The sequence below is a fragment of the Typopeltis vanoorti genome, chromosome 1, assembly GCF_054136105.1.
Source record: "Typopeltis vanoorti isolate ZY-2024b chromosome 1, IOZ_Tvanoo_1.0, whole genome shotgun sequence".
Classification (NCBI taxonomy): domain Eukaryota; kingdom Metazoa; phylum Arthropoda; class Arachnida; order Uropygi; family Thelyphonidae; genus Typopeltis; species Typopeltis vanoorti.
Genome location: NC_143549.1, coordinates 9,457,285 through 9,484,285, shown reverse-complemented (window position 1 = coordinate 9,484,285; position 27,001 = coordinate 9,457,285). Strand labels below are relative to the sequence as shown.

The 27,001-nt window shown below is 34.7% G+C and overlaps 1 protein-coding gene across 1 annotated transcript in view; it reads right to left on the bottom strand.

Moving 5' to 3' along the window:
* The window catches only part of LOC150109771 (uncharacterized), a 43,055-nt gene extending 17,447 nt beyond the window's left edge, over positions 1-25,608 (bottom strand). The window contains exons 1-2 of the mRNA XM_090409243.1: positions 25,473-25,608; positions 2,973-3,108 (exon numbers count right to left, since the gene is read on the bottom strand). Of these exons, the coding sequence (XP_090265369.1) occupies positions 2,973-3,108; positions 25,473-25,506 (170 nt within the window). The 5' untranslated portion in view covers positions 25,507-25,608. The remainder of the gene's footprint in view (positions 1-2,972; positions 3,109-25,472) is intronic.
* Positions 25,609-27,001: the final 1,393 nt, after the last annotated feature.

Sequence of the window (27,001 nt, the reverse complement as noted above, 5' to 3'; positions counted from 1 at the left end):
TGGATGTTGTGAGTGCAAGCAGTGTGAATGAATTCAAGAATAAGTATGATAGCTGGTGGGTGTAGTATGTGGCCTCCCTCGATGAGTCTCTGACCCCCTCGCTTAATAATAATAATAATAATAATAATAATAATAATAATATACAGTACATTTATTTAAAATAGTAGAACTAATACTTTTCGCATCCATATCATAGTTTTGTGAATCTTAACTATTCTTCCCTTATATTTTTATTTTCGTCTGCTAACCTAATGCCACGTGAAAGCTGCTCTATCCCAGCAATATCTGCGATTTCGTCAGCTTAAGATTTATTCGTCAGATTTATTTGCAGCAGATACAATGCTTTCTCGTATTTCCATTTCACAAAGTTCTATTAGTTGATGTTCAGTTCTTACAGAAATGTTCCGGATATTTGTAGGAGCTTTCTTCAAATGATCTTTTAAAATTAAGTCTATGCTTCGATTTGAAATTGAAATAAATCCTGTAAATTTCCAGAATCACTCCTTTTCTCCCGTAATGGTAAATCATATGCGGCACAAAATACAATGACTGATAAAATAAAACCTAATTTAATTCTATCGGACTATAGTTTTTTTTTTTTTTTTGTATTGATTTATCAATTTCATAAATTATATCTTTTTCTGGATGTTCGTGGATGCAAATATGCATCCACGAACATCTTCTTTGTGTTATAAAAATACAAAGAGATGCATCAATCGCATCTTCTTTGTGTCATTGAGATGACATGTGATTTCTGGGAGCTTGGTTAAAATCTTTATATTTTATAAATGCGCTTTGACAGCCCCCGATGTACTTTTGGTACAAACAGAACACCATATTTGCAAAACGAACCTTGTTTTGTAGTTTTGAATAACACAATCATGAATATTCCTGTAGCCAAGCAAATCCAAACTGCCTCTTTCCAGAAAAATCTGTTATTGAAATCATAGTCCTTGTTGGGAACATAAGTATTAGAGGGTTTTAAAGTCGATGTTATAGCGGAAACTCCAACGTAAGAACCAATATTCTAATAAATTAATTGATGAAATTGACTCGATGCTCCAGGAATCGGATCAATTTCTATTTTACGTATTTTTGCATTTTTTTCCAGGGAAGAAAAATAATTCCTTATATCCATTCTGAAAGAGGGGAAACACAAATAAGCAAATCAAAAGAAAATAACAAAAAATCATAAAACTAACGATTAAAATAATATTAAATTACATACACTTACCTTTTAAAAATGTATTTTTCTTTTTAAATTTGTTTCACTATAGATTTACAATTCACACTTCACTTAGTGACTCAACTAGACACAGAGGACAAACGAACTGGTCGCTGTTCACAACAGTAATAACATTTTTTTCAGAAATCAGAAAGCTTCCCATGGTCAAGGGTGTAAGGGTACATATCTCAATCACTTTTACGATTACAATTTTTGGATTTTTTTTACTCGACCCCCCGGGGGGGGGTCAAGTGGCCGTTCCCCCCCCCCCCCTGCGGACGCCCATGGTGAATCCGGTTAAATAGGAGTGGTGTGGATAAAAATCAGCAGTAATTAAGGTATAGGTAAAACATTGAGATATACAAATTCCTACCATAATGACGACAGATAGCTGAACTTGAGTCTTTGTCAGTTAAGAGGGAAAGCAAATAAAAAAAATTAAAAAAAAAGCTGCAATGAATTTAAATGTCAGTAACAGTGGTAGCTTCTGGCAATTTGGATGAATTTATGATTGAGGAAATAAAATAGGAATAGGTGAACATTATCGTTCACTATAATCCAAAATAAAAAAATGGTCAATGCGAAGATAAAAAAAAAAGATAACTATGGTCATAAAAAATATTGCTAAACTTAATAGAAATTATGAAAACGATAGATAGGTCAGCGAAAGTTAGAATTCTTAAAGCAATGTTTTTTTTTCTTTTCTTTTTTTTTTTTTTTACTCCCAAGGTAACGCCTGGATCATTAGGAAGAAAGACAAAAGGGAAATATCAGGTTCATTTCAATTAGTTGCATGTAGGAGACATAAATCCCACTGATAGCAAGTAATAGGAAAGTATGAAAGGAATACATGTTCCTTAGAAGCATTAATAGCTAAGAAGTTAACGTATTAATGCGAGCAGATGAACCGTTGTAATGAAAAATTGTAATGTTTGGCAAAGAAACAGCGGAAGTTTTGGATGGACAACATCAAGGAACTTTCCCGGATGAAATATATTCACACGTTCCTTCTCGTTTCGAAACGCAACAGTCCAAATTTCAAAGCAGCCACTCAAGGAATTGTGGATTTGTACTTCCAGCCAGAAAGCATCGGGGTTCAAGAAAGTATTTAAGAATTCAAAAAGTGAAAAGCAGTACCAAGAAGGTGTAAATACGGGGATAGAGTTTATATTAAAAAAAAAAAATACTGAGACGAGAAGTTTTATTTAGAGTGGAAGACTCATCCGAGGCTACCACTTTCGGAATCTTGAGATTGTACACTCAAGATATTTTTCAGCTGTGTCCCAACATGAAATATGGAGAAATCTGTGACTTAAATCACAGCGACTGCTGAAATTATCAACGATTCCGTAAGCGAAGAAAGAAATACTTTTAATAAGACGGTAAAGCGAGAGAGAGAGAGAGAGAGAGAGAGAGAGGAATATTGCATTATTCATTCATTTTTTCCCCACACATAAAATGGATTATATTTCATCACTGCGTTCTGCTGACATAGAATAAAGTTTACCGAGTACGACGCGTCCTTGGCACGCTCTGAACAATCAACCGAAACAATATCATGAATGGAATTCTTGACACAACTGTTCCAAATAGAAACGTTTATGGCACCTTCGTAAAGAAATGAAAGAAAACAAAACGATATAATACATTACGGGGGGGAGGTATGAAAAAAGGAAAATTAATAAAAATAAACAAGTGGAACACACCATCTTCCTAATAAATGAAAAAGGTAAGTGAAAGCACGTACTCACAAACGAAGTCCATATCCTTTTCCGTGTAAGAGGTCGTTATATGGTGACCATTCCCAATCTCTTCTATCATACGCTTGCATTTCTCTATTTCGGACTGCTGACATTGCTGCCCACAGACGACGCACAGAAAACCTGCAAGAAAACAAATGTTAAACACTTAAAAGGCATGTCGCATGTGCTATTCCATTGGAATCTCATTTCAGTAAAATGATACAAAAATATTACAGAAACACGAACTACTTCGTCCGCTCACAAGGAGACGAACCATCTAAGAAGCCAATCCCATGCACTCTACAAATGACTCAATTCCGACTGTGCGTTGAAATGAACCTAACGATACAAAATGTGCTCGAGGATGGTCATCTCTTAAGATAAAACCGGAGCACAACATAAAAACAGCAGTGTTCTAAAGACGTCGATGTAACTAATTCAATCTCTCTCCCTCTCAAGTGAAAAGCCTGAATAGTTCTTATTCATTCTCAAATTATGACTTTCCATTTCCTTATTCTCCCAACTTTACGGTTGGATGAATGGACAGCAACTTCCTTCTCCGACCAACAAACTGGGGATGAGAATCTCACCATGACTATGGATGCATGTGAGTCTGTAGGTGGTAGATAACTTTGCGATGGACGTCACGTCCATAAGAAGGGTAGTGATGTCACGCAAGGCGCCACCACTACCCTGCTAACAGGAGGCCTGAAGTTGCTCGAATAAAGCCTCATGCTCGGTCTCCAGACCAAGAAAAGGAGATTACTTAACCCACCCACAGTACTGAATGTTTTGAAATAGGTTATTGCAGTGGCGAATTCTCCATGCTTGCTGCGCAAGCTCATTAATTGAGAAAGAATTAATATTTATTTGTTAATAAATGCATGCATTCATAAGCATTCCATTTATGCTTTATTTTTGTAGACGAATTATTTTTATTTTAACCTTGCGCGGCCATAATTGAGCTTTGCGTTGTGTACCAAAGGCCGATGCTTGCTCGTCTAGTCAAAGCTACCTTGGCTTGCTCGGTTGTAGGAGCTTCCATATCCTCGCGGCAGCACTGTGATTTCATGCGCTCGCATAGCCATTTCACGTCGTCTCACTCTGTTGCTTAAACACAGGCCATACGCAGTCAACGTAGCTCTAGCCAGTGAGCTTCAGCCAGCCTTTGCAAGTGTGCGTGTTGCTTGTGAGAATTAAGTTACAACCAACTTTTTATGAAGATGTTATTGACCAGTTCATAAAGAAGAACCGTAAGGTAGATAGAATATCATTTGTAAAATGGAATGTTGTATTTGTATGATTAAATGTACATAAATTTCTAAATATATAGTTTTAAATGGTCGTTAATTCATTATTCCGCTAATCAGACTTCAATTCAGACAAACTCTCACTCCCTGAATGATAACGAGAGCAAGCGTGAATTAAGACCAGCATTCGCCACTGGGTTATTGTCACCTACGACAATATTGCATGAAGTTGGATCCACACACAAAAAATTCAGCGTGCAGCTAAATCAGTAGGAGAAAGAAGTGTGTGTGTGTACATGCGCACAAACACACACGTTCGTTCACTTGCAGAGCGAACACTTCATCTACTCATCGCATCTAATACGTCTCATCAGAAAAACATCTTCATGTAGTCGAGTTCTGTCCGAATCTGCATGACTGTTGCGAAGTGTGTTTTCTTGTACGATGACAGCGTCTAGCATGCACGCTATTTTTGAAGTGGATGCGCGAGAAACATCGTTTCGATGCAATATGACGTCGTCTTATTGCATCAAACGTTGTGTCAACGTTTTCTACAGAAATTAGGTTGGTCAGAATTTCTTTATGCTAGACAGGCTAACAGCTGCCATGTTATCAACAGAAAAGCTAATCAACTGTTCTCATGAAGAGCCCGTTCCTTTAAAATGCTTCTAAATGCATCAACGTAAATAATTTTTTTTTTTTTTTTTTTAAATTCAGTGATGACTGAAACATCTGATAAGTGATGCGGTGCTAACAGCTAAACTCATCTATTAAAACTAACGAAAACTTTCGTTCTTATGATAACATTCCTTGTCAAAAGACAATCCCAGGAGCACTATTTTTTATTTTATTTCTTATTTTTTCAAAATTTAATTTTTGAACGAAGCCCCGTTGGCTCGCTTAATATTTTGCCATTTGATTTTCCAGCTATATCTTTCTTTTAAAAGTAAGAAGCAGGAAACAGAAAGTAGAAAATAAAACCATAACAATTATTATGGTAGCATCTCTTACCGAACGCTTGTGAATCTGTACATGGACTGTCTGCGAAGACGTAGAACAGCACGCCATCTTATTTCGTATAAATGACACCGTTGGTTCTGTTTCTCAGATTCCAAAAACTTGCCTTCTTTCTAGATAGAAACTTGGTGTTCAACTATAAATCCAACATTTTCCCAACTGTGGAATACTGATTTGGGGAAATGCATCCCAAACCCACCCTCCCTAACAACATTTAATTTTGTTTATGAGAAGGCACTTCGTTTAAGTTTTAAACTTACTGAACCCACTTGATCTTCACTCCTCCATCTGTCTTTAGTCTTTGAAACTGTAACTCAACAGAATACAAATTTAAACTGTTCAATATTAAAGTTGTCGGATTCCTACATTTTACTTAACATTTTCCACACCTGGTGCGGCGGGGATATCGATTTGGTGCGTGTGTTCTACGACCACTGCCATGTACAGTTTATTATGTATAAGAAGGGGGGGGGGGGGTTAGACTAGGATCTTTCCGCTCAGAAACACATCCGATCAACACCTTTCATACTTAAAACACAAACACATTAACATGTTGCTATCATCCTATTGCGCATTTTAGAGGCGAACCACACCACTTCCTAGATATTGCGCCAGAACAGAAGTTCACAGAGGCTAAATTTAATAATAAAAATAAGAGAGTGAATATTACAAAATTACCGAGAATTAAATCGAAATTAAATATATATTTCTATTATATTTAATATAAATATATATTAATATATTTAAATGTATTATTCGAATATCGCTAGTATCTGCAGACAAGTCCGTTCTTCCTTTTTCCCTCTTTTACCTTGCGGTGTCGAGGGTCTTCTGTTCATTTAACCGCAACCCGTACTCAAGGATAAGGTGGTCAAGCCCTATGCATCCTATTTCTGTAGAGGCGTTGAGTTCTCGAGGCCGATTTGCCTGCTTGCGGGATGAAAACCCCCAGATCAACTGGGATAAAAAAACCTGCAGTCCACACCCAAGACCGGCTAACTTGGCTATCTGAGAAAGATCTTACGCTTCTCACGTCAGTTACGGGAACCGAACACAGGACACTTCTTTCCCAGGCATAGCGTTGCGAAGCGCATGGCCACTCGGACAAATATAGAACAGTATGCTAATAATAAGACGCTTGTCCTCAAATTTTTTGCTCTTCTCTTTAATAATGCTCACCACATTGCTTTAAAAGATATTCGCAAGTAATATAAAATGCAAAAAACATTTGTTCGAAATTCCATTTTAACATTAGCACCACAACTAAAGTCGTTCAGTGCGCGCTGCCTTCATATCAACCTGTTTGCTAATGACGCTAAGCAAGATAAACACTAGAATATCAGACGTCTTTCACTTTACGAAATAATTGGCTAATTAATCTTGCACGGAGACAAGCGAAAGAGGAAAGGAAAAAAATTGAGTGTCATAATATCTTATTGAACAGGAAGGTCACATTGGTAAACATCGACTTATTCTCTAGCGAAAGGAGGGAGAACGCTCAGCTGTTAGTTAAGCTGTCAAACTTTCAAGAAAGACACAGAAAGAAGAAAAGTAGTACTTTCGTGGGGAACTGGGATTGTTTTCCCAGTATGCTTAAAGCACAGACAAAGAGAGAATGAGATGTTCGAAAGAAAGATTACTCAGCGAAGAGAAAACTTTTACAGCGTAACATTTCAGGTTTTTTTTTTTTTTTTTTTTTTTTTTCTGAAGAGTCTCGAAAAGTCTGTTGAAACCCCGAGCTGAGTGGCGTCGTGTACGAATCTGCAAAGTGCATACTTTTGTGCCGAGTTCAGAAAGATGATTTAGAGGCCTTCGTGAAATTGGGAAAGGTTTAGCAAATGCAAATTAATTAATTTAATTCCGGGAAAAGAAAAAAGCACTCAGTTTTGAGAGGAAATTTAAAAAAAAAAAAAAAAAAAAAACAGTTTTAGTACACTAGAAACACTATTGAAGTTTGTGCATGTTGGTAATAAATTCCTCACTTGAATCATTTGTCTTCCTTTACCAAGGAAGTACCTCCCGTAACCGAAGTGTAATAACAGGTGATATCCGAAGACCAAATGTGCTGAAGCATCAGCACATTTGGTCTTCAGATATCAGCAGCTTGCCTCGGTCCGTAGGAGACCTACACAACGGAGAATAGAATGCCACGAGCCATTTATCATTCCTCAGGAGAGAAAAAAAAAGAAAGGAAAAAGCGCTTGTGGTCATGTCGCGAGTCTCGTGGGACATCTGACCAGCCACAAATATCGAGTATGGTAAAATTACATTTCTGGTTCTTTCTTCTTTCTCTGCAAATGTGAAGAAAGTTTAGAAACAAAACCATCATCAGTGCCGTTTTCTTCTGAATAGGTAATGACATCAATCAGTATCAGTGGCCCAAACAGCCACTTAAGCGCATATGACCTTTCCAAGTATTCTTGGACATCGCAACCGTAATTCGAGGATAAGGGGATAAGGTGGTCAGCCGTATGCCTCTGTGGGTCCTATGTCTGAAGTTGCTTGTGTTCACGGGACCGGCTTGCCTGTTCTTTGGGACGAAAAATCCAAGTTTCCAGGTGAAAAAATCCCCTAATTCTGTATGAGACGGAACGCCACCTGCTGTGCGAAAAACTGTCTGCACCAGTGATGGCAAACCTATGACACTCGTGTCAGCACTGACACACTTGATGGTTTCAGGTGACACACCTTGGACGTTGAAAGATATTAGTATTCTGATGAAAAAACTGTGAGAAATCGTGTAAGATCGCTCTCAGTTAAGGCGAAGGTAAGTTTCGGTTCATTGAAAGAATTATATTTTATAGTTAGCCTATTTCTATTTTATTTTGTAACTAGCCTATAAACAACGAGCGTTTTAAGCTTACGTTTTCTTTCTTAATCATTATAATTTCTGCATAGTCATATGATATTATAAAAACTTATAAAAATTATTAATATTATACGATACAAACTTATAAATACGTGCTTTATATATTATAAACTTAAAAGTTTTCATTTGACTTCTTTGTGAAATTCGTTCATGCATGCATTCCAAGTCTCGCGACGGAGTCATACAAGTTCTAAACATATTTAAAACCACTTTAACAGAAAATATAATTCGCAACATTAAATAGTGAATTTATCTGAAAACATAAATAATGAAAACATTTTTATAGTTGCAATAAATTCAGTAAATTTTGTTAAATAATGCAAATAGTAACGACTTACGATGACGTTGCAGCACAACCTACTAAAAGGCATGCTAGAGAGTAAAACGTAACAAGGTTGCTACGTTTTACCGGTAACAGATCTGGCAACCCTGCTGAAAGAAGCAGTGGTAGTCTTCCATGGTCTGCCACTTGAGTAATTTGAGTTGCTGGTGTATAATTCATTCCCAGTAATTGTTATTTCTTATTAATTATTACTGCTTAATTACCGCTGTATATAATTGTACTCTTTTTTAATTTGTGAACCTTTTTACAACGGCAACTAGAACTAATAAAAAAACTGAAATTATCACAGAAAGGAAGTGGAAGAAATTTCCAAGATGCCTGGGCTGAAACCATTTAGTGAAGGTGATTATATTAAAGAAGCTTTTGTAAAATGTGCAGCATTTTTATTTGAGGACTTTTATAATAAGGAAGCTATTGTAAAGCGCATGAAAGAGTTACCATTAAGTAGGAATACTATTAATGACAGAGTTATATCAATGAATGCTAGTATAGAAAATCAAATACAACAAGACTTGAACTCATGCCATTGTTTTTCCATTCGTCTCGACGAAACTGCAGATATTACGTCATCAGCTCGATTGGCTATTATTGCAAGGCATGTTCACGGTGATTCTAAGCACGAGGAATTGATAAAGTTAGAAAATGTTAAAGTGCTCCGTGAGAAACAGATAGATTTATCGAAAATATTTTCGATTACAACTGATGGCGCGTCTAATATGGTTGGCCGTAATGTCGGTTTTATCAAACAATTTACAGATTTGTCTGACTTGTTTCCATGGTATTATACACCAGGAAACGCTGTGTGCGAAATCAGGCTTAAAGGATTTGGATGATGTGATGAGAATTGTGACAAAGGTAAATTTTATTGCTGCCAGGGCTTTTAACAAACGATAATTTAATTAACTTTTAAGCAAAGTTGAATCAGTGTACAATAGTCTATTAATGTACAATAATATTCGATGATTGAGTTGTGGCCAAGAACTGGAACGGTTTGTTGAATGTTTAAATGAAATTAAATTATATATTTAAATACTAAGGGCATGGAGCACGAATTTTCTCAGATGAATGATTCTGCTTGGCTCAATAAGCTGATGGTTTTCACAGATTTTTCATTGCACCTGAATAAACTTAATGTACAATTGCAAGGTTTCGGAAAATCTGTCGATGTTATGTTTGGCACAATCAAGCGCTTTGAGAATAAACTCAAAATATTTCAACGTGATTTAGAAAGTAACAATTTTAAGTATTTCCCAAGAGTGAAAATTATTTTTAACGAAACCAGCCCCAAAAATCGTGAACAGCATATCAACCAATCTATCGTAGTTCTGAAGTCAGTAACTGAGCAGTTTTCTTCTAGATTTGAGCAATTTCGAATGTTGGAACAAACAATCCAATTCCTAAAGCATCCTGATGAAACAGAATTCATGAATCTTAAATTAGATGGCTTTGAGTGGTCCCCACAAACCGCAGGTGGTATCGATTATATCTTATATACAAATGAAGAGCAAGAAACCAACACTGAATGATACATGGAATTATCCCGCATTTCACAGACAAGAACGGCAATTAACGACCATTCACAGAGTGAATTCGAACTGCGATTCCATGTGAAGAAGATTACTTGTACTGCCTTCTGCGACGCCCGTTAACAGATGCATTCCAACTTTTATTCCTAGTGAGATGCGAAATAGTTAGTTTATCTGCAAGAGGTTTTCCTATTGTAGATAAAAAGACCTCCTTTTTGAAAATTCAGAAACTGCTGGACAACCTATGCAATGATCAGACAATGTGAATACCATTATCGAAACTTCCATGACCAAGAATTACTTGAGTGGGCATGAATTACTTTCGTTTGAGAAAGTTTCGCTAGAGGAAGTGTTGTCGAAGACAAAAAATGAAGCTTAAGGTCACGGAATAAACAACAACGAAATGAAAACAAATTAGTGGGGGGCAATGATGGAAGAAGTGTACCAGCCAGGAAATTTGTTAATACTGACATTTTCAAGAATGAAATTTAATTTCCTGAAAACAAAGTCTTCCTAAATAGATCTTTCAGGAGTTTAAAAAAGGACCTTATAAAGAGAGCAAAACCTGCCCTTCCTGGCGGAAAAAATCCAGCTACCTTCCTGTGAGAACGGCTAACTCATTTCCAGCTAAACAGTCCTTAATTTGGTCGCGTTCTATTCCAACTTATGCGTTTTCGACTAAAGAGCCTTGTCATGATGATTTTGATATCGCTCAGATAAATGTACTAAAAAACAAACACATGATACAGGAGGAAATTATGTACTCACGAACAAAAATTACAAAGACAAATAGAAAACCCAGAGAAGATTTGAGAGGTGATAGAAAAACAGTAGGGATAATTAAAAATTATCCTTTGGGAAAATGTAAAGGAAAATATACAAAAATCTGGAGGTAAAAATAGTTAGAGAGGAAAAAAAAAACAAAAACCCCGGGTATCTAAACATATCACTGGAACTTATGAAAAGTAAGCCAGAAATGAAAGCGAATGTCAGCGATACAGAATTGTAGTAAGAAAATGTGCATGAAAGAATAAACAATGAAATAAAAAATGGAAAGAATAATAAAAGCCCTTTTCCCTTTATGCAAAATACGATATAAAATAATAAATGGAAAGAGTAGGGAAGTGGAAATTTAGGGAAATGAAATTAGAAAAGACGTTACTGAGAATTAGAAGTGGAAACCAAACTATACGAAATTCCGGTGGAGATGACTGATCCACCATCAAAAACCCAGACAACGTAAAGCATAACAGTAGAACATAAACTGGAGACACGAGCGATTCAGTGAAGAGGCAATATTAGAAGATTTCTAAGACATTGAATCCAATACCGAAAAACAGAACGAAACTGGTTGCAATTGTTGCTATTCCATAATAGACAGGAAAGCAATGTTAATGTTTGAGTAGACAAAAAACTTCAAAAATATAAATAACAAATTTAATAACGATCACAACCTACACACAGATACAATTGACACTTCCGATACTGAAAGCTGACTTATTTCTGAGAACCTCAAAGATCACTTCAACAGAAATGATATTTAAGATTCTCAGAAGGATGCCGCTACTGGGCTATTCCATTGCTGGACGTATATACATGTTCAGCAAACCTGGATAATATTCTGTACACCTGTTGAAAGAGCATGGATAAGAAGAGTAGTTTGACAGTCATGTCCATTAGAAGGGGCAATAATCCTTCACGCTGAAAAGGACACTTAACTATATATTTCATAGTTATATCAGACTAAATACCTATGAGTTATATTCATTTTGCTGCTTGTTTTTGTCGTATAATTATAGTTTTTAATGCCAGCGTAAAATAAGAAATCCTTTCATACTTTCTTCACTTCATATTGTATCACTTTGGAAGATCAATGTCACTATCAATTTTTTTGCTAATTATTTTAATCGCCAGTACATTTTAAAATTCTCCCAGAACTCGATTGAAGATAATTATTTTTGTCAACCGATTATTTTATAAATTCATGAAAATCTGAATCTAAAAATGAATGCAGCCGCCATCTGTTCCAAATTAAGTTTTCTTTTTTTATTCATAATCTTAGTTCGAAGGTTAGTTCACAGACTGCGCGAAGGTTCGCACTTTTAAATTTTGCTTTATAGAGAACCATACGTAAATCTTGAATCATATCATGGTTTCCCCCTAATGCATAATTTTTATAACGTAATCTGTAGGTTTTTGCATTTCAACTTTCTTGGTTTCCCCCTAATCACTCATTACAAATCGGAATAAAAGGCAGCTATGAAGTCAACTGTCATGTACATATTTTCGGCTAATTTAGATATTATGCGGCAGTTTTGAAGTAGCGATATTTTCCCTACAGTTTATCTTTTGAAACATGTGTAGGTGCATGCGTCAAAATGAAATTTTATTTCCAAACTTTTCATAACAGAATTAATTCGCCTTTAATGGCTAATTCCCCCACCCCCAAATTATCACCACACACACACACAAAATATTGCTAGATAACATATGTGCACTTTCTTTTTGTTTGAATTCGGAATTTTTTTTCCAAAGTAATTGTACCAGAGAACTTTTAATATGCTGATAGCGAAATTAAATTTTGATTATTATAAATTAGCAAATTTTGTATATTTTTTCATTCCTATTATTTCCTGATAAGTGTAAATCATTAAATTATGTAATATTGGGGAAATGAATGTTTAAAAACAGCTTCATCCTACAAAAGCAATATCAGAATAAAATGTTTTGAACATCTGTAAAGCAATCAGAAAGGTGAAAAATATAATAATAAAATAAAATAAATTTCTGTGTGCATTCGGAAACTTTCTGTTACTCGAGCAGAAAGGAATAGGTCTATAACCCTCTCCCCCACCCCCCCCCAAAAAAATATTATGTAATACATATTCTTTTAAATAATTCAAATCTTTTTATTTCAAGATAATTGTATCCAATTATTTATAATTTTTCGATAATAAAAATGAAGCTAATCACCATAAATTAAGAAATCATTTCGGTATAACTGTTGTATCAGCCTGTAAAAGATATGTTAATATTTCTGTGTTAGATGTCTGTAATCAACAATGGAACACGAATCAAGACATTCTTGATGTATTCTGCACTACAGCGAGGCAATTTAGTGTGATAGCAGTGAGAGTAATCTAAGTTCAGCTTTTCCTCCAGCTAAGAGGATTATTATGGAGTATTTCGAAGACGTAGTAATATTTAGAATTAAAAAAATAATAAATAAATAACAAAAGTAACACTAGTGAAATTTCAGCAGACCGCTGAACAACTGATTTCAGATTGCAAAGAAATAGTACAGAATTAGAAGCTTCAACGGCACAACAATATTATGGCTTTATTTTATTTTCTTTCTTTATTTTATTTTTTTGTCAAAACTGTAAACTGTAACAGATTTTGAATACTGTCTGAAAGCTTTCAAACCAGTAGAAATTTAAAGTAGTTATGTATTTGATTTCCAGGAGAGAAGAAGGAAAATCTTCAAAATGGAGGTGTCACGAATAATAATAATAAGAATAATAATAATAATAATAATAATAATAATAATATTAAATGACAAATTTTGAATTATTTCGTATAGGATATCCATCATATTATTATATTTTCAGCATATCTACAGCGGTTACACTGCGTATTATAGTAATGCGGATCCTAAAAAAAAAAATCTGTTGCAGTTTTAAGCAAAAGACAAAACGCAAAGAGTCTCTGATAAAATACCATTGGATATAAATTTTTGATATTAAAAAGACTCACAATCGGAAACCGAGTAATGCAGTTTTAACATTATTTGTTGTTCATAACAAAAAATCGTTCCTAAAATTGAAATGTACGACTCATATAATCTTATTTTGCAAGGAAAGAAAGCAAAATGTCATATTTATTTCAATAAATGTTATTTAAAAAATATAAATGTTTGGCATAATATTTCCAATGCCAACAAACATTTTGATTATTTATTGTCGCACATGTGAAGAGACACAATAAATAAATTGTGCAGCAAAAAAGGGTCAAATATCGTAAGACAGTAAAGAAATTTGAAGTAATACAGTGCGCATAAAGACAATAATCCGTTAACGGCGGGGGGGGGGGGGATAATTGCATTTTAGCAGATAGAATGCTGATGAAGTTGCATCAGCATTCTACATTTTTATTAGGTCAAAGGGATTTAGAGTATATTTGCGAACAGATATATTCAACATAACTTAGCCAGTTTTGTTGTAAAAAGTACCGCATTTGAAGAAATATTATCGGCATAATAATAAAATAGCAAAATTCATAATGCTTCAGAATAACTTGATAATACCAAAACAAGATGAGACACATCTGTAGAAATCTATTATTATTATTATAGTCCTTTTAATTATGAACTCTATAAAGATATGCTTAATAAATTGGTTGTATTTTTGTGTTTTTACTTAAATAAACTAGTTTCATTTTTTCACAGATGGTTTTCTGGACTACCTCGACTTTTAGACTATTGTTCCTATCAATATTACTAAATTCCAAATTCCTTCTCTGGAAATTTTCTCTTAGTAAATGTTTGACTTGTGTTGACCAACCACTGAGTGACTTAGCAGTTTAATCCAGAGATTAAATATATGGTCAGTTTAATCCACAACGTTTTTAAGAATATTTCACTCTGTGATTTCCCAGAATCCTGTTAGGAAAGAACAGATCGCTGAGTATTGAACTTGTGATTATTTTGAAACGTTCCTGCTGCTATTTGTATTAATTAGTTGGGTAAGACCAGTTTCTATATCACATAAACAGAGCAATTGATTTTCAAGTTTATTATTATTTATAAATTAAATTGACTTTTCGGTTTATTTATTTATTTTTTTTGTGCATCAAGATTCTAGTTATTTTAGGGTAAACTGTCGAGTAAAAAAAAGTGGATATTAGCAAGCATAGCAAGTTATCGTTACTATTTATTGCCTCTAAGTTTTAACTAAAGCTGGAATTATTATGCTTATTACTGCAACTTAAAAAAATCAAAGCTGGAGTTGAATTAATCTTACTAATTGTGAGATAAAGTTGGAACTGAATTAACCATATATGCTTTTTATGTGAATCCCAGGCCTCCAGTAAGTAAGGTGGTCTCGCACTAGGCGACAAAATTTGCCTTTCACCTAAAGTTGGGTGGTTGGAAAGCAGATACATTAACCATTCTGCAACCAGGAAAGCATACTATGCATGTTACTGCAAACTGAAAAGTTTTATATTTATATTTAGATCCACGTTGTAATTCCATAAATATGATGATTTTTGCTACAATTTTTATTACCGTAAATTAACATAGTATTGTTTACTTTTGGTAAATTAGTGTGTCTGTGTGATTTTTCATGTGTTTTCTGCAATATTTAAATTAATATTTGGAGAAAATACGATAGATAGCATAGTACATGGCACCGATGAGAAAAAAAAAACAATGGCGTCCAAATCGCCATCCTTGTTCAAAAACTTTAACACAAGGGAGTGTAACATCTGCAGAATACAAACTCCAACCGCTCTCCGCAAAGTGTACTTTGCGTAGAGCGGTTGGAGTTTGGTTCGATAATGATAGTGGAGGGAATGTGTACTGAAAGTGTAAGGAAAGTGAGGATTTGAAGTGTGTCTCAGGTCGCAAGATTGATGTCGTTGTTGAAAGTCAGAATGTGATAGAGAATAGCGATATGATAGGAATTTGCGATGTAGTACCAGATAGCTTTGAGAGCGGTATTGAAAGTGAGAGTGAAAGTAAAAATACAGAGTGAGAGAATGGTTTAACGGATAAAAAAAATACAGAGATAGTTGCAATGAGTGAGATCGCATGGTTGCGTGGAGTGATACATAGGGCAAAGCGGCACTGGAGCATTTGCAAAATTGTTTACTAAGCACATCAGCTAATAAAAAGCAAATGCATGATAAGAAAAATAAGAGTATGATCGGGAGTATAAGAAAAATGAAGGCGCAAGTGTTGTATGGATGATTCTTTAGTAAGAGGTGTAATAGATGAGAGTTTGTTAAAATCGCACTTACCGGGTGCGAAAATTAAAGATGTAAGTGAGTCTATAAGAGGGCAAAAGCAGAGGGTGAAAGAAATAATAGTAGTGGCAGAAACGAATGATTTAAAAGAAGAAAAAATTGCTATGAGAGAGGACTTGAAGGAATTACTAGAGGTAGCAAAAGAAAAGAGTGAGAGAATTAAGATAGTGAGTCTGTTACCACAGTATGACAGAGAAGAGTTGAGAAAGAGGGCCAAAATTGCTTTAATACAAAAGGATTTGTATTAAAGCTTATACAAAAGGATTTATATAAGATGGATGGTTTACATCTGAATGGATTTGGTGTGCAGAGACTGGAAAAAGTGTTGTTGAATGACGTGAAAGTGGATGTGCAGCTTCAGGGAAACTAGAGTTATTAAGGGGGGGGGGGAAATGCAGACTTCAGAGAGGCAGTTGAGTGTATGAATGTGTATAATATGCCCATGCTAGTAGGAAGGACAAGAAATCAGAATGGGTTAGTTAGTATAAGGCATCAAGATAGGGGTGGGACTAATGGGCTTCTGCATACCATGTATACTAATGCCAGGAGTATTAGGAACAAGAAGGAAGAACTTTTGTCCTTGGTTGGCTCTTCCTGGCCACAAGTTATTGGCATTAGTGAAACATGGCTGACAGAAGATGAAGATGATATAGCTAGTGGGCTTGAATGTGAGGGGTATAGTGTATTCAGGAGGGACAGAGAGAATAAAATGGGGGGGAGAAGAGTGTTATTGATGATAGCTGATGAACTACAGCCAAGGAGAATAGAAGTTGAATTGCATGATAGAGAAAAGGGCACATTTGAGGCTATTTGGTGTGAGATTGAGTTTAGCAAAACAAAATATACAGTTGGGTGCTGCTATAGACCAGGTGATGGAATAGATGGTGGAGATAGTATGCATAAGCAAATAGAAGCAATGAGTGGAAGGAGGGTAATTATTATGGGGGATTTCAACTATGGTAACATTGATTGGAAGGAGGAGAGGACACATGGGAAGAAAGAATTGGATTTTATGCAGCGTTGTGTCGGAAAAAGATGATGAGTCATCCTTTTTCCCACTCAACACTAAGCTACCTCATAAGGAGAGTATAAGGACATGCTTATGCCTCCGGATGGGAAATGTACTGACTAATGTCCCAAGAATATGTAAATATCCAAATGTGTAAGCTCTAAACAATGTTAGAATAGCCCATGAGTTTAATAGAGAATAGTTGTAAATGAATTAAAATATAAAATCATGTATAAATTGCCAAATAAATATGTATAAACTAGAGCAAACTTTAAGCCATGTAAAAGCAGTTCGTAGCCACGGCGTCCAATCGACAGCCGCCGTATGCGTGACGACACAGCCGAGTGAGGGAGCTGTTTTGGAGTATAAAGGTTTCGGCGGGAATTCGAATCGTTCTCTTATCTCATATCGCTTGTCTCCTGTCTCCGGGTCACGTCGGCACCGAGTTTCCTGACAGAGAGCTGTGTAGAGCTTGTCGCCACGTGTAGCAAGAATCCCCCCTTTGCTATGCATGCTACGTGGGTCAAGGCTGCAACTACAATGCATTCAGGCCCATAAGAAGAAAGAGCCACTGATGAGATCAACGTCAGTGTACAAATCTGTGTATGAGCGTTTTCGGTTCGTATGGAAACAAAGGAATAGCAAAGCCTCCATCAGTGAAGGCACTGTAAGCAGACCAAAGTATCCAGTTCAAGGCAAGAACGGTAAGCGTAAGATTTTCTTATGTTAAATGTTGAATTAAAGTAACCGAAGAGTAAGGAAACAGAAGTTAAAGAAACATGCTATTTCTATGTAGTGCTATAAGAACATTCTGCGATTTGGACACTTTTGTCTACAGTTGAGAAAAAAGCATATTAGGCTCCAGCCGAACAGGAGACCGAGGTCCGAACTGTTTGTGTGATTTAGAATCAGTAACGTTATATGGTCAGAACGTAACTAAATGTTAACTAAAATTTTGGAGGGGGAATTAAGTAAGAATAAGAAGTATTATCCTAGAGAAGCTCATGTCAGAAGTATTGAGTTGTCTTGTGTATATATGCAATATTACATGTGTGATAATATTAGGTAACTTAGTTAAAAGAGTCTGAGAATAGATGTACGTATAGAAGTGAGAAATCTATGTCAAGTAAGGGACTATAATATATAAGTTTTGGATGTGATTAAGTAAAGGGAACTCAGACTCTTTTAAGATTAAGGATTTGATTAACATGCATACTTGTCTTTGTGCAATAATAAATGTGTTTCTTTAAATATAATCAAATGAGTTTGTCATCCTTTCTGAGGATTTGAACTACCGTTTGGAATATTTCGTACCATGCATTTAAGGGGAAACTATTAGTGATAGGAGAATTGGGACCACGACTGCTTACTTCTTGATCCCTACATTTTCTTTAAGTATTCTTGGATGATATATCAGAATTTATTTGCCAGCTGGCGCAGTCTTTAATCAATACAAATTCGTCGGCAAACGAATATCTGATATTAAGTGATACAAAAATTTATGTTCACTGTAAAGCTAAAGTAAAGACAATTAAAGATATATAGATACAAAGATAGTCAAAGTCACACACACAAGACAAGATGTCTTAGATATAACAGCAGTTATTAAGGGATAACTAACATTCTTCCATTTAACCCCTACTTGATTTATTATTCAGACTCTAGGTATGCAGTCGGCCATTACCTCTCTCAAATGCTCCTTAACCACCTCCCATGCACTATCAACATGCGGCCCTTGCAGTTTTACATGTGGAATTACCAGACTGGTAAGTATGACAAGCTTAGGAGATTGCTTGGTTCAGTGCCACGGCATGTAAAACTGCAAGGACCGCATGTTGATAGTGCATGGGAGGTGGTTAAGGAGCATTTGAGAGAGGTAATGGCCGACTGCATACCTAGAGTCTGAATAATAAATCAAGTAGGGGTTAAATGGAAGAATAACACCATTAAGCTTGAGCTGCAAAAAAAGAAACAACTGTGGAGGGAATTTAAGAAGAAAGGTGACCTGCAGGCATACAAACAGTATAAAGCACAGGCCAGAAGGGTAACGAGTGTGATAAAAAAAGCAAAATCGGATTATGAAAGAAAATTAGCCATGCAGGCTAAAGAGAATCACAAACAGTTTTTTCGATATGCTGCAAGTAAAAGAAAAAATGTATACAGCAGAATGATTTTAAGAAATGCTGATGGTAGGGAGGTCACTGAATCAGTCAATATAGTGGAATTACTGAGTGAGCACTTTGCAAGAATATATCATCCAGGTGGTGATATTGCAGGAATGAAGGAACCAACAGCTTATATGGGAATTGAGGTGAATGAAGTGGAGGTGAATAGTCTATTACAAAACCTTAATGTGAATACATCTGTGGGATTGGATGGTATATCAGCTAGTGTCATACATGAAGCGGATAAAGAATTGTGGGTGCCTTTGACCATTTTGTTTAATTTGAGTCTCGGGTCTGGGTCAGTCCCGAGAGGGTGGAACAAAGTGAAAATAGTTCCACTGCATAAAAGAAGTTCCAAGACTGCTGCTGCAAATCACCGACTGATCAGCATATCAGGAGTCATCAAGGTCTTGGAGAAGGTAGTCAAGAGGAAAATACAGGAATGGATAGATGAAAATGGGATACCGTATGGGGGACAGCATGGTTTTGTTAAGGGTTGATCAAGCCTCAGTAACTCGCTCACATTTTTTAACATAGTGACGGCTGAACTGAATAAGGGTAATGGGTTTACAGTGATTCTGCTGGACCTTGCTAAAGCCTTTGACAGGATACCACATGGAATCCTAATCAGTAAACTGCAGCACATGGGGATGGGTATAGGGTTGGTGAGATGGATAGGAGGGTGGTTGATGGAGAGATATCAGAGAGTAGTTTATTCAGGAGTAGAGTCCAAAAGACGGCCTGTGACTAGTGGTGTGCCACAATGTTCTGTTCTTGGACCACTACTGTTTAATTTGTTCATTAACGATATAGAAAAGGATCTGAGAGGAACTGTTCATTTGTTTTCTGATGATGCCAAGTTGGGTAGAGCAATAGTGAATGCACATGATGTCAAAATTTTGCAGGATGATTTGGATAGTTTAAAGGACTGGGCCAAGGAGAATGGATGTCAATTTAATGTGGCAAAATGTAAGGTTATGCATTTTGGGGTGAAAAGATTTGCAGCAGTATACCACATTGTTGGAACTGTACTCCATGTGCCCCTAAAAAGGTTTAGGGGCACATTGCAAACGTGGCTAAATCAGCTCATCAAATCACTTGGTTACTGAAGAATTCTTTGACGAGCAGAGACAAGTAAGTTATTGTTCCTCTGTATCGAGTCTTGATAAGATCCCATCTTGACTACTGTGCCCAGATGTGGGCGCCAGGGTTTCTTCTTGATGGGGAGGAGGTAAAGATGATCCAGAGGCAAGTGACCAAGATGATAGCAGGTCTATGAAATAAACCTTACGAGAACAGGTTGAAGATTTGTGGGTTGCTGAAATTGGTTGATAGGTGGAAAAGGGGAGATATGATTGAGACATTCAAATTACTGAAGGGTTTCTATAAGATTAATTCAGAAGATATTTTTGAGAACAGGACTGGTGGTGGGAGGACTAGGGGACTTGATTGTATTTAAATTCTTTTTTTTTTTTTTTAAAAAAAAAAACTTTTATCGCTATACTAAAGTATTACCATACCTTTCAATATTTTTTCGGTATTCAGAATTTTTGTAGCAACTATGATGCTTGTCAAACAAAATCAAACTGCAACGGAAAGATTTTAATTACATCTTTCTTTAAATTAATTATGATTCAATTACATGGAGTATATAAAAGTGTAAATAATATATATATATTAAGAATTACATTAAAATATTTTAAACTATTTAGAAAATTTAATATTAAATAAAAAGTATCGTAGAAGTTGCATAATTATTTATAATCCATCGATATAAGTTAGTCATTTATTTATATAAAATGGCTTACAACATTGCTGGTTTAATATTACCAGGATTTTTTTAATATTAATATTTATTGTATATATGTGAAATTCGTTTTTATTTTTGGGAAGAGACACAATAAATAAATTGTGCACCAAAATGGGTCAAATATCGTAGAACAGTAAAGGAAATTCCAAATAAAGGTAATTAAACTGATAGTTTAGTTACCGTTATTTGGCTAGCACAGTACTTGTAAAGCAGCATACAAGTATATGTACCTAATTATATGGTTAAAGTAGTTGTCACAGTCAATAAGAATATATTTTTTCAATGAATTTTTTATTCTTATTTTACTGTTACTCATTTATTTTAACAAAACAAGTTACTACTATTTCTATTTTTGTAATTTTTTTTAGCTTTTAATCTAATTGTTATTTTATTTATATATTTATTTTGGGTTTAATAAATATTTATTTCGCTTTTGATAGGTTAATACACATAAAAATACCAAGAAAATTTGAATCCGGAGCTAGTAAAAGAAAACGACTCAGAGAAAATGAAAAACTGCTGAATAGTCAAAAGGGGGTGATTTTGTCTTTCTTGTGTTCTGAACATGAAGAATTTCGTAGAATTGAAGTTGCACTTCACATTTCTCGGAATAAAAACGAAACATTGGTATCCTTATCAGGAGGAGATGAAAGTGAAAATGAAGAGAACATCAAAATGATGTGGAAAACATAGAAGGAGAGAAAGAAGTAAATGAAACAAATCAAGAGAATTCTGAAGAAAATTTTCAATCAGAGTCTGTACTTACCAGAAAGCAAGCTATCTCTTATCCTACCGATATAGCAGTCTGGCCACTTACTATTAATGAACAGCCTCAGAATGTTGGTAAAAATCGAAAATTTTAAAAAAGAATACACAGAACGCAATAGAATATGTGAAATGTAAATGACTCACATTTTTACTGTAAAAAGGCGAATGAAACAAAAGAGAAACGAGAGTGGCTAAGTTTTTCAGAAACCAGCAAAGCCATTTACTACTTTGTTTGTAACTTGTTTTCTAAGTCAAATAATAGCTTAATGAAGAGTTTTAATGCAAAGGTGGGGGAAGTTCAGATCGCTATTCTTAGGTATTTTCCATAATGTAAAAACACATTTCCTAGGAAATGTATGCTGTTATTACATTATGGAGGGAGGTCACTACCCAGACCGGAACAGGAGAAATATTAATATCAGAAATTAAGGAAGCTGCTTATTTTGCAATAATACTGGATTCAACGCCAGACATTGCCCATAATGACCAATTAGCTATGATATTTAGGTACGTTGCCGCAAATTCTGACATTAGAGAAACGTTCATCGGGTTCATCAGTATTACACAACATAATTCCTTATATTTAGAAGAGGTAGTGGTAAAAAATTAGAAGAATTATCTTTGGATATAAAAATGTGCAGAGGCAAAGCTATGATAACGCTGCCAATACGAAAGGTGTCTATACAGGTTTACAAGCTAGGCTGAAAAAACGTAGTCCCTCTGCACATTATATACCATGCTCTAGTCATTACTTAAATTTAATTGGCAACTATGGCGCGGAATCTTGTCCGGAAGCAGTGCAATATTTTTGTTTTATTCAAAATGTATATAATTACTTTTCATTTTCAACAAGAAGATGGGGTATACTCCTTAAACATTTAGAAAATAAATATTTAACAGTTAAAAGACTAAATGAAACGACAAATTAAAGACGCATTACTTGAACTATCCATTTCTCCTCATGAAAAACCTATTTCTAAATTAGAGAGCTCATCATTGGCTGAACATTTTGACAAACCAGAAACAGCAATTTTAACAGTTGTGTGGGACAAAATTTTACAACGAATACATGCTGCTAGTAAATCTCTGCAAGATCCCCATATGGATTTGTTCTTAGCTAATAATTTGTTACAGTCTTTAGTTGGTTTTATTTTAGATATAAGAATTAGTTTCACTGCTTTAAATGAAGAAGCGAATTTATTAATAGATGAGACAAAATGTTATGATGAGAAGGAAAGAGTGAAAAAAAAAAAAAAGGTGTGACGAAGTTTCACAATCTTACGATTTGATTATATTATATGGGAATGAAAATTTCATTGTTAATAATTTTAATGTCATTTGCGATTACTAATTTTGAAAATTAATGAAAGAACAAAAAGCTATTTCGACATATTAGATATGTTTGTCATTTTTTTGAAGAAAGATATAGATCAAGACAAGTACAATTAATAAAAATGTACTATTAATAAAATTTTACAAACTTATGGTACTGATATTGATCCAGTAAATTTACTAATGAAGTTAAGCAATTTTTAATAATGATGAAGGAAGAAAATTCTTCCTTCCTTCATTCATCATTATTAAAAATTAATCATTATTAAGGTCTACTTTTCCGAACGTAGAAACAATTTTAAAAATATTTTTGACGATGCCCATTTCAAATGCAAGTGCTGAATGCTCGTTTTCAGTGTTGAAACGAATAAAAAATTATTTAAGAAGCAACTTGCACCAAAAAAAAACAAAAAAAAAAACAAGTGCCCTGTCGTTATTATCATTGAATCAGATGTAATGGACTCGATCAATTATGATGGCATTATAGATATATTTGCTAAATATATCTATAAAAAAAAACAAACTTTAAGTTATTATTTTTTTAATTTAAATATGAACTGATTTATTTTTATACTTTTTTAAAATGCAAATATATGTATACCAATGTTGCATTGTGTTATTAAAATGAGTTATTATGGAAATGTTGAATTTTATTTTCAATAAAAAAAAAAAAGCTTATTTTTGAGGCATCATAATGATGTTGCGCCTAGGGTCTCCAAAAGTATAAATGCTGCCATGGGGGAAGGGGGTAATTTTAACTGAAAGTTTTTGTAGATATTCGCTGTTATGCAGTTGAAACCTCTCCATCAGTCTTACATGAATTTGTTGGTAAATGGAAGAGGCGCCTAAAATTTATTTTTCTGGGAGGGGGGGTTAAACCCAAATGACGAATTACGGACGATTTGCACTGCTATTTCCACACGCAAGCACATACACATTACGGGGCACTTTTACGCTATATCTGTCGAGGCGGAATGACAAATTAACGTGCAAATAATTGCGTAAATTTTGGACCTTAACGTAATTCACAAACTTGTAAATTCGCTGCGATAAAGGAAGACGTGTAAAAATATTAATTTGGAAGCACTTTTCATAGTTTCAACGATTAATTATAAATTAGCCAAAAGTAGCTAATAAAATAAGTTGTAGTGCCTGCTTCGTACGTCTTATTAATAAATAATCGCTATTCTAGTCAATCCCAATTCTGTGGGTGTGGAAAAGTAAAAGCTGACAGTGCAATTGAAATAACGGCAAAGTGATTATTCGAGATGAGTACTGTAGTAAATTTGTATTCAATGAGTAGATTTTGTTACTTATTATTAATTTTATTATTATTTTGAGCAAAATATTATCATCATAATTATTAAATTTGAATAATAATAGTGAAGAAAACGATAAGATTATTCTCAAGAAAGGATGACGTCATTAAATAAGTTTAGCAATCACGTGTACAGAATACGTGTCGTTAGTCAAGTAAAACCTGTTTCTTGCGTAACCGCATTTGGAGGGTTCAAACAACCTACTATACATCAGGCGTGGGGAAGCCCTCGCCCGCGAGTCTATTTCAAATCGCCCTTTGCTGATGTACTCGTATGTACATGTAAATAAAATTTTATAATAATTTAAATTTATTATAATTAAATTTATTTAAATTTAAATAATTAAATATACAAAATCAAAAATAACTATATTACATAAAATATGATTGTCATAAGTCTGGCAACTATCATATCAAGACCAGCCATTAAAATAGAAAGATATCGTACAAGACTCACTGACGAAAATCTCACCAATGAACTACGAGTAGCCGTCTCATCAAGGACAGCTAATATTTCTACGCTTAAGATTAAAGATAAGCTTCATTAACTTTGATGAAATATTTATTATGCTATTATTGCTTTAATAAAGTTCTCAGTTAAAATAAAATAAATATCATTTTTTAAATAAATTAAATATAGCCTTTGCTTGATGTTATAATTATATGTCTGCACAATCGGAATTAAAAGATACCATATCAGATGAGAATGTTGCGCATTTACTTATTGAGATATATATTGCACACTACATACATACACTATATACAGGAGTTAAAATTTGCCAGTCGCCCGCGGAAGTTTTTAAATGAGCTATTTTCCCCCTTGATACTAAAAAGATTCCCACCCCTGCTATACATAATTATTATTTGACACCTCCAGGGAGTCCGAAGACTCATCGAGAGAGAGTGTGCGTGTGTCAACAGCATCGAACGATTGGTTTCCTTCCAACTACTAACCGCGTTCAAACTTACTTAACTGAGCCATTAGTAGCAGAGGGTCTACCAATCGACCAACCTTTGCCTGCTGAACACACAAGCACCCTAAACTTCAGTACTTCAAGTAAACAGACTCACCTATCAGAGTAACTGCGACACTTTCCACCTTCATTATAGATACGCACTTCACTTCGATATTTCAGAAAGACAAATCAGACCGAACTCACCGAGCTTCGAAGCACCACTGTCGAAACTATACAAAAGTTCACTCGAGAGCAGAGTGAGTGATTGTGTAAGTGACCTTGATGAAACTGCGCATGCGGTAGAAAGAATTTCCCCTACCCGCCGCTCTACAACGGGCTTTTCTGAGAAGTAAAAAGGAAATTTATAAGGCATTGCACCTCGGGAGCAATTCGGAGTGCAATTCCTTTCGCGGTCGAGTTTCGTGTGATTTTCTGCAAATATATATATTTTTTTTTTAAGGTTACGCATTTTAAAAACTATAAGATGCTCTGTGGAATATTTTTAAACAAAATAACATTCGAATAGTGAACACGATTTATTTTAGCAATTTCAGATCATCAACTAGTGTGTATGAATCTCAAAATACGTGAAGCGAAGGATTTTCGTTTAAATTGATCAAATTAATATAAAAAATTATGATTAGATTTGTGAGAAAAGAAACAGGCGATCATAAAGATTTTTTTTATCATTGTGAACATTTGTTAATGAAATCCACACAAATTCTAATGAATGTTCACTTCTAAAATGGTGTAACGCATTGCCAAGCAAAGGGTGACAACTAATAACACAACACACACACAGCACACCCTGGGTTCGTGTGCGCATGTGGAATCTAGATATGAGGTCATCACAATTGTATATTCCAAATTAAAGATATGCACAAATCATAGAGGGAATAGATTATTCTACAGAGGATTATAATTCTATAGATTATTCTACAGAGGATTTGAAATTGGAATGGATCGCAGTTTAGTTTTGAATAGGATTCACTATCATACTGACTGTTTTAAAAAGTGGAGAAGTTTTACAACAGTGAATTGCAAACTCAAATATGCAAATATTATTTAAGAAAAACATAAAAAACAAAAGAAGAACAAAACATTGGAGATTCAGTGGCATATCCTGAAGAAAACGTTGATTTATTCTGCCTCAAATGTATGAGGCGAAGTGTTATGCAAATATAGAAAATTATAAACTCAGGGTGGATCAGAAAACTGAAGAGGGAGTTCTCGCAAATAACCTGCCGAAAGATCCTAGCAAAGTAAGTCAACATGTGCTCTGAGAGAATACAAAGAAAAAATATAACAAAGAAGTGTTTAAAACAACGACGTAGGAAGACTTTGGTAAGTATATAAAAGATAAATATCAGGATGCTGGCAAAATATTCCAGAAGCTATTGAAGAAGCTCAAAAATGGAATAAAAAGTCCAGTAAAAGAAATCGAAAATGACAAAGGTGATATAAAAACTGAAAATAAACATATTGTAGATGCTTGAAGTTATTTCTTTGAAGACTATTAAATAAAATAAGCAATTAAAGATCGCTGTAAGAAAATTTTGAAGAAGAATGCAAAGAATTTAAACGTGGAAAGGTAGCTGAAGCAGGTGATATTCGACCAGAAATGCTCAAGTATGGATGTATAAA